Here is a 15,967-nt window from a genome sequence, read left to right on the forward strand (position 1 = left end):
ATAAACTATTACTACAGTTGTATTGGGCACTTTAGCACACTTCTGTTAATAAAACCGCACATAATTTACCTCTATTATTGCCTCTGTCTGTGTTCGGCCCATGGCAGTACAATTTGCTGTGACCAAAACAGCTCCTCCATTTTTTAAACAACCCACAAAAAGTCCAGAATTTTAGGTGAAAAGCTGATTGTAAAACATATTGTAAATGCAATGTTTGACTACATATTCCCTGACTAATTAAGGACAGGTTTAAAAACACAGAGGGCACTTAAAGTGAAACGTCATGGGACAGGGACGTGCTGCTTTTCCAGAGAATTTCATCTGAATTCTCCTCCCACTACCACTATAAAATTGTAGAAACTGATAAGGCAGGCAGGTGCGCACACTCACACGAACACACACACATATATTCATCCACATACTACTTTTTAGCTACACCCAAATTAGAGAAGAAAGACAATGAAGACAGCATGAGGACGATAATAACTATGATGATTATTCTCTCCATGACAGTAAGCTTTTTAAAGAAATGTATATTTTTTTGGATTTATGTGTTTTTTTTTCTACATAGAGTAAACTGATTAAATGGCGTTTCTGCATACAGCCTAAATCTTGTTTATATTTTGTAGCTAGATAGAGATGCTATAGAGGCAAAAATGTTCTATATAACTAACAATCAAAATAGAACGCATGCTAAAGGTTGATTTTGTGTTACTTGCTTAATATTTTAAAATAACATTGTTTATAATAATGTTTAAATATAATTAACTTGGAATTATGCAGGAACCACAAATGTTGCAAAACTAAAAATGAATGCCTCAAGTTAGGACTCACTATTTGCGCAAGAGAAATGAATAAGGTATTGCCACACGCATAGGTATCAATTTCACTATTCTATGACAACTATTTTCAATGAATTTTAAGCCTTTGGGTCAGAGTTTGGTGTGGCGTGTGCAGCAAAAGATTGATCAAACAGGCCACAAAACTATTTATCTAAGCTTAATGTGAAGTACATTCACACTATAAGATATGAATATTAGATTACATTCAGTTAAATATTCCATGGCATTTACTTAGGAAACCAAAATAGCTCAATGTAACTAATGTAAATAATTAACTTTATATTTTACCTAGACCCCAATAAAATGATCTTTTGACTTCAAAATTAAATGCAGGTTAAAGTGAACATGGTGATATTATTGTGACAAACCAATTCTATCTCTTTTGCTTACTTGACTGTAAGTGCAAGTTTTAAAGCCCAGGCCAATGTCCTACAACACTTTTATTAAAAATACTAACTACTTTGGATCTCAGATGTTTATTTTTCCTCGCTTAGTGTGTAGTCGAGGTATCCGGACAGAGCAAAATCAGGCGGAAGAGAACATGGATCATTGACTCATTCTCTATAGAGGAAGAAAACCCAGGCCCTTACCCATATGTACTTGGCACGGTGGGTATAATTTAATAGTCTACTGTTAAATTTGTATAGAACCTGTACAAGCTGAGAATAAACAGTGAAAAAAATCATAATTTGAGTATATGGTACAATACTGAATTAGAATATACAATAATGAATATAGCAAACAAAAATTCATATCCACAGTTCCACAATGTGATTTTTTATGAACTTTGTTTTAATTGACGCTGGTAGATCACTATGGACAAAATAAACTTAAATCAGGATGAATAAAGGGTCAGGAGATAAAGACTCAGCTATGTGAGCACTTCTTGCAAAAACATTTAACTCATCATGTACTTTGATGGAATGTAGAGCAGCGTATAGGGCAGTGGTGGCTCAAGTGGTTAAGGCTCTGGGTCGTTGATCGGAAGATCGGGGGTTCAAGCCCCAGCACTGCCAAGTTGCCACTGTTGGGCCTTTGAGCAAGGCCCTTAACCCTCTCTGCTCCAGGGGTGCTGTATCATGGCTGACCCTGCACTCTGACCCCAACCTCAAAAGATGGGATATGTGAAGAAAAGAATTTCACTGTGCTATAATGTATATGTAACAAATAAAGGTAACTTAACTTAGTTTCTCATTAATGTCTTATACTCTATTATATAGTCCAGTATGAGTTAATGATAAACATTGTTAAATGAAACTACTAAAGTAATAAGTGTAGATAAGTGACAGTTAAATGTAATTTATAAACCGGCTTAATAAATAAGCCAAGTTCACTCTCTGTGGCTAAAGTTTATTGCCAGGAGGTGTCAGTGGCTCACAAATATTTACTTCTTTAATCATTAAACCTAGAACAGTTACTCTTGATCCCACAACCTTTGAATTCCCATTTATTAATCTGGGGTTAGAACAGAACTCCATGACAGAACTCGGTTTCAAGCACAATGCCTGAAAAGGCCAGAACCAAAAATCAGCCAGATATACACACATTAATCAAAAAAGCTGGTGTCAGTGTAGACAGTTCAGATTTTAATCAACTTAAAAGTGGCTTTCACAACAACAAAATAGATCAAGTTGTCATTAAAATGTGTTGAGTATTCATGTATTTTTGATCACTTATTCAAACCCTATAGTAGCTATAAACAACTTATAGCTATGTTATTGTTTGCTGATTGATTTACCCATCACCATCATGAACTCTGATGCTGAAAAGCATTAAAACAGTAGATACCTCAACATACACTAGTCCATGCACATATGATTACAGAAAATGCAAAATACTTTAATACATAATAACATAATCCTATAAGGCACTGCGATGTTGCAATCAAAGTGACCCAGGATTGAACAATAATTTATTATTATTATTACTATTATTATTATTATTATTGTTGTTGTTGTTGTTGTTAATAATCATCATCATAATTAATAATAGTTAATATTTTTTGTATCTGCTTCTCTTTTAGATAAATGTGGAGCGCGAATATTTGGTATTTTTCTTTATCACAGGAAGAGGTATTGATAAGGACCCTGAAAATGTGCTGAGTATCAACTCTAGAACTGGTGAAGTGCTCGTGCATAAGAAGGTCGACTATGAGGCGTATAAAAATCTCTCGGTATATTTTTTCTTATATATTGAATTTTATGTAAACTATAAACCAGAGTACTGCTGAATTCTCAATTCTAACTGATCATCTGTTATGGAGCTAATGCTATTAACTTCAGAGTAGTAACAGTGCCTCACCACCACGTTTATTATTTTCCCACAACAGCTCAAGCCAATCTTAATTTCTGGCACCTATTTAGCTCAGTAAATTCTCTGTCCACAGTATGTGTATATATATATATATATATATATATATATACACACACATACAGTACATACATATATATATATATATATATATATATATATATAGTGTGTATCTTTAAATAAAGCATTATAAAAGTAGCTCAAATGATCTTTAATTTAATCTTAAATCTTAAATTCTTAAATTCTACCTATTTTTACAAATGATAAATTAATTGCATTCCCATGTACATCACTTGCAATTAACTCTAGTGATGCATTTAAATCCAACACAATATTTCTGTGTCTTTTGCAGTTCACCTTTGAAGCAAGGAATAATCTTTTTGCTGTGGACACAAAACTTGGAGTTGAGATTAAGATTTTGGATATCAATGATAACGCTCCTGTTTTTAATTCTTCTCTCTATGAAACAACACTTGATGAATCTGCGCCTCAAGGTGACTTAACACTATATACCATGTGTTCGTATAATTCATTTACTATGTTTACACTACCATGTTACCAAATTAACAGATTATTAATATTAATTTTAAGACTCAGTAGACGGTTAGAATCACCAAACTATTTTTTAATCCCAACAACAACGTATTTCTACTTGTATTATTTTGTAATCACTTTTTAAGTGCGTTGGTGAAAAACAGAAGCAACAACAACAACAACAATGATAATAATAATAATAATAATAATAATAATACTCAGTAATTCTCTAAAGCCTGTACAGTCATAGACACAGAAAGTATCTGCATTCCCTAGAAAGTAGTTTATATGCTATCAACTGTGCCTGAAGGAGCAAAACAGACTAACATACTGTACGAGTGCAAATTTAAGACTTACACTGTAAATGTCAGCTAAGATTTAATACAGTAATTATATAGACTAGTATTCAGACCTCAGATGTAACTACAGAGCTAAGCAAGAGTGACACACGCAGGAGAAAGTTTAGCAAAAACAGAAATATTTTTTCTGTTATGCACAAAAAACAGGCCTGGCTTCAAAAAAGTCTAGCTCAATACTCTGCCACTATTATGTAGAGATTGCACCATGTGGAAGTGTAGTGTTAATTCATGTAGACATGCACAACTGACACCCCCAAACTACTGAAAGGTAAAAGTCACATTTCCTATCTCTGATTTATTTATTCATTTGTTTGTTTGTCTGTATTTACATAGCTTTCGTACTTAAGTCACCAACTATGAATATAGCCCTTAAGAAACAGTAACAATTAATACTTAAGTAAATTATAGACTACATTATAGTAATTGATAAGTAGTTATGGTTGGGGTGGAACGGTTCAAGAAAAAATCCGAACTGTTCAATTCACTTGTCACGGTTCACAACACGTCTGTATTGTTGGGGTATCGTGTTTTGGCATGGAGGCGAATATTAGGAGTGTCAACTGCTGCAGTGCAGCAGGTCAACTGCAGTAATGGCAAGCCGCTCAGAGTTTTTAGAGGAGGCACTGACAGTATCATTTCCGTCTACTGTGTGTTTGGATTTAGTGCTACATATGACGATGGCGGAAAGAAAGTGGTGGATAAAACCGCGACAGATTGCAAGCACTGTGTTGCTTAAATTAATGGAAACACTTCCATTATGTTAGCTCATCTGCAGAGACATCACCCCAGTGTGTCAACTGACAGCAAAAGAAAGAAAAAGTCGGGTATGAAAGAACAACTTCTACCCGAAGCATTTAAGCAACCGCTCAGTGAAAAGTCAGACAGGGATAAAGCTATAACAAGAGTACTGTCTGTTTTTATAACAAAAGATATGCAGCCTTATGCTGTGGCAGAGGATGCAGGATTTAAGAATATGATCAAAGTACTCAAGCCACAGTATAATATTCCGTCTCGCCAACACTTCAGCATCATGTATACAGGAGGGGACATTGTCACTGCAAGTAGGTTTCGTCTCTCAGCAGAAAATCTTCTTGCAAACGAACATGAAAGTAGAATAAAAAGAGCAATGTTGTTTTATTTATGCAGTATTTTATATTTAAGGGCTGCTAATTTGTTATTTAATTTATTTACATTACATAACACAGTGGCACACTGCATTGTCATACAAAATCCAACAATATTTATTTGTTTGGTTTTCTTTCAAATACTGCACTTCATTTCAAGTGACTGAGTTTATTTTAAAGAAAGTAAAGTATTATGCTGGTTGATCTTATGTTTCTTTTTTTGTCAGTGGCCTTTGCCTAAATGTCACCATACAAATCTACAGCTTTAAGCTATTTTTCTTCATTTAAAATTTCATTTTTTTTTGTTAAAGCCACCACTTATATTTAAGTGTTAAAAAGGAAAAAAAACATTAACAAAGTATACCGAATCTAACTGAAAACCATGACCACAGAGCCGTGATGCACACTGAACCAAGGCCCTTGAGAACCGTTTCACCCCTAAGTAAATGTAAATTGATCAGTAGCAAATCAAATCAAAACTGATTATGATGGGTTATTACCAAATTACGAAATCATAAACTCATGCATGTAAACACGAATAGTGAAAACATTCCTGAATGGAAATAGTTGTGAACATAGAAATATAAATAAAAGTGATAAAGAAATGTTAAGAAAATGATCAATGCTTAATTTTGCAAACAGACTTGCTCCATGCAAACAGTGAATTAGAGAATTACATATTTTGTTCAATTACACTGAAAACTTTGCAGGTATACTGGTCACCACAGTCGCTGCTTCAGATCTTGATGACCCAAACACACCCAATGGCACCTTCAAATTCACAATTGCCTCCGTGACACCAAAAACAGATAATGTTGAATTCTACATCCAACAGAACAACAACACAGGAAGTATTTATTTCAAAGGCTGCTTGGACTACGAGGTAAATACAATTCAGTGCTCTGCTTCCGTGTTGTGTTTTATTGCTAAAATGCAGTGCATATATAAAATGTCAACACATCCCTGTTTTTTAAACAGACCAATTTTGTCAGATCTTTATCCACTATTTAATGTTATATAGCACCAACAAATTCTGTGAATAACAAACCCAAATATGATCCTGATACACCTCCCATCATTGAAAAAAAAATAAAACCAAATGAAGATCAGCCGTTTCTGCAAATTTTCTTGATATCACCTTGGTCTTCTCCAACTGCTGTGGTAATGACACTTCACATATAGAATCACAGTGTCAAAACTTACTGATCGGCAGTGGGGTACATAAGAATTTACAAAACATCAGATTCACCATTGACACACCGTGACAGTAAAATTATCAAGAGCAGTGTGTCCTACCCATAGTGACTAAAGAACAAGCAGTAATCTTATCAGAGCATCTGCCAGCAGCAACATTTAAGGAGCTGCACGAATATCTGACAACTAATGTTCACTCTCCGGCATGAGACAACAATCTCAAAATATCAAAAACCTGTGGAATGACTTGAAGGCTGTGCATTGGAGATCCCCATTAAATCTGATAGATGTCAGACATTTTTGCAATAAAAATAAAAAGAAATCGCTAAATCAAAATGTGCTATTCTGATAGATTCTTACCCAAAAAGACTGCTGTGAATTACAAAGAGCGCTGTATTACAGTCCAAGTATTGTATAAGTGTGTGCACTCATGTTATTTTAAGTTGTTTTTTCCCCTAAAACCTTCATTTATCTTTCACTTTGTTGAATTGTGTTGATTACTATATCAGTTTAAAGGGTGGTAAAAGATTTGACTTGATTTATAAAATTAATTTTTTTAACATCAGAAAAACTGGCAAATTTAACAGGTCTGTGTAGACCTTAACATTGAGTCTATATTATATTTACTTATAAATCCAAAATTTTTCTATGCTATCTTTTGGATAAGGTCTTTAATGAAAGTTTAACACTTGATTAAGTGTGTTGAACGGCAATGCTCAAATTAAGTGTTTATTAGTTTAACTATTATCTTTAGGCTTCTAACTTTAGTATTCTAACTAAAAGACTAACAGTTTTTAAAAATAACTTCTCAATCAGATACATCCAGAGATGAATAGAAGGTTAAAAAAATTGTATGTTTTCAGAAAGCACCGAAATATACCCTCCTGATCAAAGCTACAGATAATGGAAACAAAGTGCAGCAGTCCAGCACAAGCACAGTGGTCCTGAACATCATCGACAAAAACAATAACCTCCCTCGAATCACCAATCACACAGTGAGTACTGTTTATACTCTTACAGAGGCTGTACAATAAGGATGATAACATTAATCTTTAAGAACTTCAGTCATCTGCTGATAAAGAACATAATGATTTTTGAATGAACTACCAGGTAGAACTGAAGAAATGTATGAGATTTGTGCAAAGTAGCATCAATTAAAATGCTACTTCTTCAAATCTGATATTGTGAAGTTTTAAATAATAATCTGGAGAAATAACCAGCCTGTAGGTGTTACCTACATTAGCATTCCTATTCACTCAGATATGTGCTTGAATTAAATTTCTTTGGATTAAAGAATCTACAGAATGAATAAACTCAAATGTATTTTTTGTTGTTCTCAGATCATTTTATTTCAAACAAGCCCTACAAAAACAAAATCACTAACAAAATGGTACATTGAATGCCTATTATTTATTGACAGCACATTATCATCTTCATACCCTTCAGGGTCCTGCAAGGATAAAAGAACGAGAGACTGGAGTAGAAGTTCTGCGCTTGCAAGTCAGTGACAAAGACAGTATAGGGTCACCAGCCTGGAAAGCTAAATTCATTCTTCATGGAGATCCGGAGAACTATTTTAAAATCCAGACAGACCCCAAAACTAATGAAGGAATCCTGACCGTTGTGAAGGTATTTCTTTGTTTTTTAAAGAAATAAGCTGTTGGAAAAGTGTCATTCTGCTGTCTGAGTTGTTGTGATGTAATATTTACACTAAGGATTTTAAGACTGAATACACGGTGAAACTCACTACTGGCACCTACTGTACGACCAAATAAATGATACCAAGATATTTTTAATATCTTTCTGTTATCCTGTGGACCTAGGCGTCACGGTGTGAGATTTTCATTGAATAACAATCTAAAAATAGTGAGGAAAAACATTACTTGAAATCTTTCTACAAATCAATTTTGCACATTGCAGCGTGATTTAGAGTGAGTCCAGAGAGAGGGAGTTACATCCAGCCTACAGTTTGTAATATCAGGGATGTACATGTGATGAACTTAATCAGATAAAATAGTTATAGACAGAAATGCAATTTAATCTCCATTTAAAAAACAAGATAACCCTCTGATCATAACAGTAGTTTTGTAAATTTCAGTAGATTAACAGGTACCAAGTTCAACAACTTAAATGCCTGGATAAAAATCTCTAATGTACCTTGGCATTCCTTGCCGGTGCATGCCAAAAAGATAAAGCAATACAGGTCATCACTTGCCAAAATATGAAAGGGTGGGTTCAAGAAAACGAAGTGAAACGAAGAGCTACTTCTTTTATCTGAGCTACTTCGCAATAAAAATTGTATTTCAGTATCACTGCTGCAGCATAAATTTATTAAAATTTTATGAGCTTAGATAAATGATTAGGCTATTAGATAATCCTGATTTAAGTTCTGATTTAAGTATTCCTGACCTTGTCAATTGGTCATGGCACGTACATGGCACACTTGACTGGCCACACTGTCATTGCAGCCTACATGCTCCCAAAACCACAGCTTACACCATCATCAATCAAGAGTTAGGGGACAGGATAGGAATATAGCATATACATTTCTACATATACATTTCTTAGGCATTCATTAGGTCATTTTTATTTGTCTATCATATAGGCTTCTTAAATAAGAATCTGTAAAGGAATCTGTATTTGCAAAGAAGTACTGTGAGTAAACACCTCAGGTACATGGAATTAAATGACCAGTTAATCTGTATTAAAATGATTATCGAGCTCCATGCAAACTAAATTAATGTTTTATTGCCCACAAACTTATGATAATCACATTTTTATTGACCGATGAATTCATATCAGTCAACCTACAATAATTATGGGTCATGATTTCTCTTCCATGTAAGGACAAAACTGAAGAAATCTTACAATTGCAATTGCAAACCTTTGAATGTGTTATAAAGGAACTATATAGTCACCCTTCAAATAAAGTGCTACTCAAACCTTTTGAATTGTTCATTTTACAGATAGTGGATTACGAGGACAAAATGTCAAGGAATCTGTCAATCAATGTGGAAAATGAGGTGCCCAACTTCTCCTGTAGGGTGAAAACCCGTACATCAAGGGGCTTATGGGATGTAGAGACTGATCCCAAAGAGTTCAATGTGCCTTATAATGTCACCATCAATATTGAGGATGTCAATGACCCGCCAGAATTTGTAACACCTATTAAAGAAATATGGATTGCGGAGAATACAAAAATAGGTACCCTCTTGGAAACTTTCTCAGTCATAGACCCGGATAAGAAATTTGAAAGTAAATTTCAGTAAGTGAAACTGTATTTTTATGCTATGTTTAATTGTGCTTGACTGTTAAAATATGGTAATTATTATTACTGAAATTGAGAGAAGTACATGAGGTAATTGCTGAGGCTACTTGTGTACAAACTCTAATTTATTTTCTTTCTAGCAAATGTACTTTCATATGTATAAGAAATACAAAGCTACAAGCAAAACCATTCACACTGCTATTAAATGTGAAATGTTATTTTGAATGTTAAACACGATCCGGTTTTGCACCAACATGTAAATATGTGGGGAAATAATCACTCATTTCTTTAGTCGGTTCGCTTAAGTTTTTTTTTTTTTTAGTAATTTTCTAAAGTAATCTCAATTTTTTCACATTCCTGTCAGCATAAGAGCAAAACAATGTGACTGCTGGTATCTGATTAGACTTATTTATGTACAGTTACACAACGGCAAATAAATAAATTGATTTGATCAACTTGTTGGGGGAAGAAAAAAAAACAGATTTTACCCTGCAAACAAACTTTGCAGGCATACACCAGGGCAAGGTTACACAAAGCATGTCCATCCCTTTAGTAGAACATATTTATGTTTACATAAAACACAATACAATTTGATTTAAAGCCAGTGATTGTTGGACGCTGTGGAATTGGGCCCTGATGAAGTATTTATAACTCTGTATATCACACTCTCTTTCTCTCAAACAGGTTCAATAAAACAGAAGATAAAAATAACTGGGTAACTGTTAATCAAGAAACTGGTCAGGTTTTTGTGAACAAAGTTATGGACCGAGAACGTCTGAATGACGGTGCTTATCGTGTTATTGTGCATGCTGTAAGTAAAGGTAAGATACAGTGCATGTGAAACGTTATAACAGGGGTCTCTACTCTTACCAGCAAAGGGCCAGTGTGGCTGTAAGTTTCATTCTAGCCAAACAGGAGGCATATCTGATAGTTGATTGGAGGCAAAGAGAAGTGACTGACTGTGTAATCTGGTGTGACTCCTGCATGGTTAGAAAGAAAACCTGTAGCCACACCTGCCCTTTGTGGACAAGAGAGAACACTGCTTTATAATAACTTCAAAATAAAATCTTCATTTGAGTCACCTATTAAGCTAAGTAAGCCTGGGATTAGAATTTATAAAATCAGAAGTTTACGTATTGAGAGATTTTTTTATTTATTTTAAGTTTTAATGAAAGAGACTTGAAGGAAGTAGGATGTAAACACAAAGTCTTTATTACGGTTCATCGAACAATAGGAATAAGAACTGTTTTTCAAGACCACAAATAAAAAACAGAATTTTTTGCAAGAATCTTTTTTGCTATATGTCTATGGTGACAAAAGCAGACAATAATTCTGAAAAAGTTTGAAACATGCTGTATATTCAGGTTGTACATGTGCTGTTTACTCACTAGAAGGTTTTTACTTTGGTTCAAATTGGGCCCTCAGTATTATTCATTTTTTTTCAAAATGCCTTTTATTCTTGTCTCCTCTGACCTACAGATCGTACACAGACTGGTACAGGGACGCTGCTCATACACTTAAAAGATGTGAATGATAATGTACCATTGTTGGTGAACAATACAGTGGAAATGTGTGAATCACACAAAAATACTAACATCGCCGCTAATGATGCAGACCAAATGCCAAACAGTGGACCGTTTCAATGGGTACTGGAAGATGACCAAACGGAAGGAAAATGGAAGATTGTTCCAATCTCTGGTACTGAAAATCAAACATCATTTAATGATTCATTTACTATTTTCGCCTAAAAGGCAGATGACAATAAATACAGCTCTGGAAAAAAATAAGAGACCACTGCCCAATCTGCAGATTTGAACCCTATTGAAAACCTCTGGAATGTCAAGAGGAAGATGGATGGTCACAAACCATCAAGCAAAGCTGAGCTGTTTGCTTTTTTGCAAAAAGAGTGGTATAAACTTACCCACCAGTAATGTGAAAACTCGGGGTTATTCCACCAAATACTGATTTCTTAATGTTATTTAGCCAAAGCATTAACACAAATTGTTTACAAAAAATTTGCATTTTGTTTTATTTGAGTTATTAAAGCTCTGCAAATACTGCATGATCTTGGGTTATTTTGATGTGTTGTCATTTCATTTAAATATACACTCTAAATAACAATAGTTATATTTTGAATTTAGGAGAAATATTGTCAGCAGTTCACAAAAAAATGAAACAAAACTGTTCATCTCAACAATACATGCATCTGTAAGAAAAAAAACATAAGAAACTGATTATTTTGCAGTGCTCTCTTATTTTTTTTCCAGAGCAGTATATGTAACAAGGGGGGATGTGGTAGCTTAGTGGTTAAGGACTACTGATCAGAAGGTTGTGAGTTTGAATCCCAGGTCCAGCAAGCCACCACTGCTGGTTCCCTAAGCAAGGCCCTTGATCTTCAATTGCTCAGTTGATAAAAATTGCTCAGTCTATGGATAAAAATACAAATGTATCAAGATGGTCTCATGCTTGTAAATTTGTAAAAAATCCTGAAAGCATTAAATGCTTTATGATATAAATACATATTATTTTGTGAACTCATGAGTTTTGGCCTACAAGAATTAGCACAGCATGATGTCTGGGGAAAAAAGTCATGAAGAAATATAATTAACATAATGTAAAAAAGAAAAATCTGACCTAATATTAAAAACATATTATTAATAATTTGATCTAATTTCAGGGATAACCGCGAGGCTGGACAAACAGGACACAGTCCATGAAGGCATTTATGAGATCAGGATCAAAATTTCAGACAACCAAGGACATGGTTCAGTCCAAACCCTGTCTGTTAAAGTGCGTGACTGCACCAAAGAACATATGGGCTATTTCACTGTCCAGCTAAGCTTTAGTGCTATTTGGATAGTTATCTTTGCTTTACTGCTTCTGCCAGGTAAGCCTGAGATTCAGAACCATACTGATATAACTAATACATTACTCTAAGTTAGAAAGCAAATGAAAATGTATTTTTGTTTGATAGGGGCTCTCCTGATGACTCTTCAATTCTGCAAAAAGCAAAAGAATGCTATGATCCTACATGATGATTTTCCTGGGCATCTCATTAAATCAAACATTGAAATGCCTGGCACAGACTGTGAGGTAATCAAATATACCGTCTTAGAAAAAGGGCTGAGGGCTTCTGAAAGGTTCTTTGGAGAAATAAAAAAAAGCCATTCTGAACCTTTGTTAGAGAAAGACACTATTACTACACATGGAATTACTGAATGTTCATTATCTCAAATCCAATAAATCAAACAAGTGCACAAACTAAAAATAATAAGAATATGGCGGCACAGTGGCTTCGAGTCTCGCTCCTGCTCACTGTGTGTGTGGAGTTTGCATGTTCTCCCCGTGCTTGGTGGGTGTGCTCCGGTTTCCTCCCACAGTCCAAAGACATGCTTCTAGGCTGATTGGAGTCTCTAAATTGCCCGTAGTGTATGAGTGTGTGTGTGTGTGCCCTATATATTATATATTATATATATATATATATATATATATATATATATATATATATATATATATATATATATATATATATATATATATTTTTTTTTTTTTTATTAGGGCTGTCAATAGATTAATCGCACCCTTTTTGTGTAATTAACTGCGATTAATCGCACACTTATAGTGAAATTAAACATACACTTTTTATTTTGTCGGTTTGGTTTGCTATTCATCAGTTTGCTAGTAAAACCTGTGATGTGTTTTAAATAATCCTCATTACAGTGTATGCACACACAGATGCGTACTATCTGTGGTAGCATTCGGTCTCTGCTGTGTTCACACTGCACCATGGATCGGCGACAGGAGCTTTCACACTGCATGACTTCACAATAGGAACAATCGCCAACAACTCTGTCTGGTACACAAACTGCATTTCACAACTGAGATAATAAGGAAATAACGCAAGATCACACATTAGATCAGAGTTCTCGCACAAGACTGGAAATGGACAAAAAAGTTCACGAGCCAAATGGTCAGTCCGGGGAACAAGGATTGTGAGTTCTGCAGAATTGAACAAATGAACAATTTTGCCTTGTGCTGCTGCTGATGCGGCTGGTCAAGCAAATGCTTCTGCTTTATTTCTGTTTGATGCTATTGTAAAGTTTATTTATTCTGATATTTAATCGTTTAAGACGTTTCTGATATTTAAGACATTTTTTCTGATAAAAACCTAAAAACTCTATTAAACTATAATATTATGCTCCAACCGAAGCCATGCTTGCTGAGATTGTGGTCTATAACTCCTCCCCGAAATGGCCGCTGCCCTGTATCTCGCTCTCTCTTTGGCTGTAGGTCATCGCCGAGGTATGTTTCAGTCAGAGCTCACACCGCACGACTTTGAGTCGGGTTTGTGGTCATTCACACTGTGCGATTGTCACTTGCGTGCATGCACTCCGCTTTGCCATGATTTGGCAAAACTAGTTGGCGACTGAAAAGTCATGCAGTGTGAACTCAGTGATGATAAACTCCTAACCCTCAATATCATGTCGCATGCGTTAACAAGTTAACGTTGACAGCCCTAATATATATATATATATATATATATATATATATATATATATATATATATATATATATATATATATATATATATATATATATATATATATATATATGTGTGTGTGTGTGTGTGTGTGTGTGTGTGTGTGTCAAGCTTCAAGGGTTCACCAACTACACATGCTGATAAAGTTTCTTATTCTTTTTATAAAGATCCCACTTCATATATCCCAACTCCTCATGAGCCAGAGCAAGGTGAAGATGTCCAATGGCTCCTCCAAACAGCTTTCAATGCTTCACAACGTATGTAGTTATATTCACCATTACTAAATTCAGTTTACTGCAGTACTTCATCAGATGTAAACTATCTGTATATACATTGTACATTATCTTGGTTTCTGTTGTACATACAATGTACATACATACATAATGCACACAAATTGCAGACACACACACATTATGTGTGTGTGTGTGTCTGTGCATTATGTATGTATGTACTCTGGTAGATGTTAAACAGCATTTGGACAATTTTATGCTATCAAATTTATGGGAACAGTTTGGGGATGTTCCATCCTGTTCCAACATGACTGTGCACCAGTGCAGAAAAAGCAAGGTCCATAAAGACATGGGTTTGATGTGAAGGAACTTCTCCAGTCCTGACCTCAACCTGCTAGAACACCTTTGGGATGAATTAGACTGAGAGCCAGGCCTTCTTGTCCAACATCACTGCCTGACCTCACAAATATGCTTCTAGTGGAATGGTCAAAAATTCCCATAAAAACACTCCTAAACCTCATGGAAAGTCTTCCCAGAAGAGTTGAAGCTGTTATAGTTGCAAAGGGTGGGACAAATCCATATTAAATTCATGTGCATGTAGAGGCAGACATCCCAGTTTTGGAATGGCTCAGAGTCTCTGCTCTAATTCATCCCAAAGGTGTTCTGTCAGGTTGAGGTCAAGTTCCTCCACACCAAACTCGCTTATCCATGTCTTTAGGGACCTTCATTTGTGCACTACTGCGCAGTCATGTTGGAACAGGAGGGGGTCATCCCCAAACTGTTCACACAAAGTTCGGAACATGAAATTGTCCAAAATGTCTCACCAGCCCACTTTTCTTTTTTAATTTAATTTCCCTCTTTTAGGGCTTACATGGGAGTTCTGCAACATCAGTTGAAAATCAAATGTTTGGAAACTTCCACTTGAGGGTAAGCAATATCTTTTTTTTTTTTTTTTTTAAATAGCCTGACTGCCAACATTTGTAGAATTTGTACACTGAGTTATAATGAGCATGAACCACCAGCACCAATGAAATGAACAAGTAGCCAACACAAATTTCACATAAGGTTACATAAATTGTTCATTCTGTAATTATTAAGCTAGGTAGGGTAGATGCTAACATTGTGACAAGCTAAAGAATCTTTGGATTTTGAAGGTCAATTCACACCTACTTATTTGCTAGCCAACTTTAATATAAAATTTGGTTTATTTAATCTCTCAAAAGGGATATGAATCTTTACATTAAATTTGTACTCATGCATCACCTAACACTGCAGATTGAAAACCAAATACAATCTAAACCTATGGTCACCTCTCTGTAGTTACATCCTGCAGGATGTTCGCTTTATATAAGGTAGCATATACAAACCATGCACAGGAGCTGGCTAGATTTCAGGAAATGTAGTCATACTTGTTTATTAGAGAGTGCATATCTTTGGTGAATTAGGATTGTGTATGTATTTGTGTTTGACACACCATTTCTCTTGCGTGCACATTTCAGCCTTCTATAGGACATCCATATCAAAAGGTCACAAACGATGACATGACGGTAAAATGCTAACGTTTCT

At 35.0% G+C, this 15,967-nt stretch overlaps 1 protein-coding gene across 1 annotated transcript in view; it reads left to right on the forward strand.

Moving 5' to 3' along the window:
* Positions 1–310: 310 nt before the first annotated feature.
* Positions 311–15,967, forward strand: part of LOC131365597 (cadherin-like protein 26) — an 18,158-nt gene continuing 2,501 nt past the window's right edge. Inside the window, exons 1-15 of the mRNA XM_058409277.1 lie at positions 311–512; positions 1,337–1,450; positions 2,866–3,015; positions 3,505–3,646; positions 5,880–6,052; positions 7,227–7,358; positions 7,810–7,992; positions 9,330–9,628; positions 10,316–10,452; positions 11,111–11,329; positions 12,309–12,518; positions 12,606–12,724; positions 14,339–14,428; positions 15,266–15,328; positions 15,901–15,948. Of these exons, the coding sequence (XP_058265260.1) occupies positions 471–512; positions 1,337–1,450; positions 2,866–3,015; positions 3,505–3,646; positions 5,880–6,052; positions 7,227–7,358; positions 7,810–7,992; positions 9,330–9,628; positions 10,316–10,452; positions 11,111–11,329; positions 12,309–12,518; positions 12,606–12,724; positions 14,339–14,428; positions 15,266–15,328; positions 15,901–15,948 (2,121 nt within the window). The 5' untranslated portion in view covers positions 311–470. The remainder of the gene's footprint in view (positions 513–1,336; positions 1,451–2,865; positions 3,016–3,504; positions 3,647–5,879; positions 6,053–7,226; positions 7,359–7,809; positions 7,993–9,329; positions 9,629–10,315; positions 10,453–11,110; positions 11,330–12,308; positions 12,519–12,605; positions 12,725–14,338; positions 14,429–15,265; positions 15,329–15,900; positions 15,949–15,967) is intronic.

Source organism: Hemibagrus wyckioides, linkage group LG15, assembly GCF_019097595.1.
Source record: "Hemibagrus wyckioides isolate EC202008001 linkage group LG15, SWU_Hwy_1.0, whole genome shotgun sequence".
Taxonomy (NCBI): domain Eukaryota; kingdom Metazoa; phylum Chordata; class Actinopteri; order Siluriformes; family Bagridae; genus Hemibagrus; species Hemibagrus wyckioides.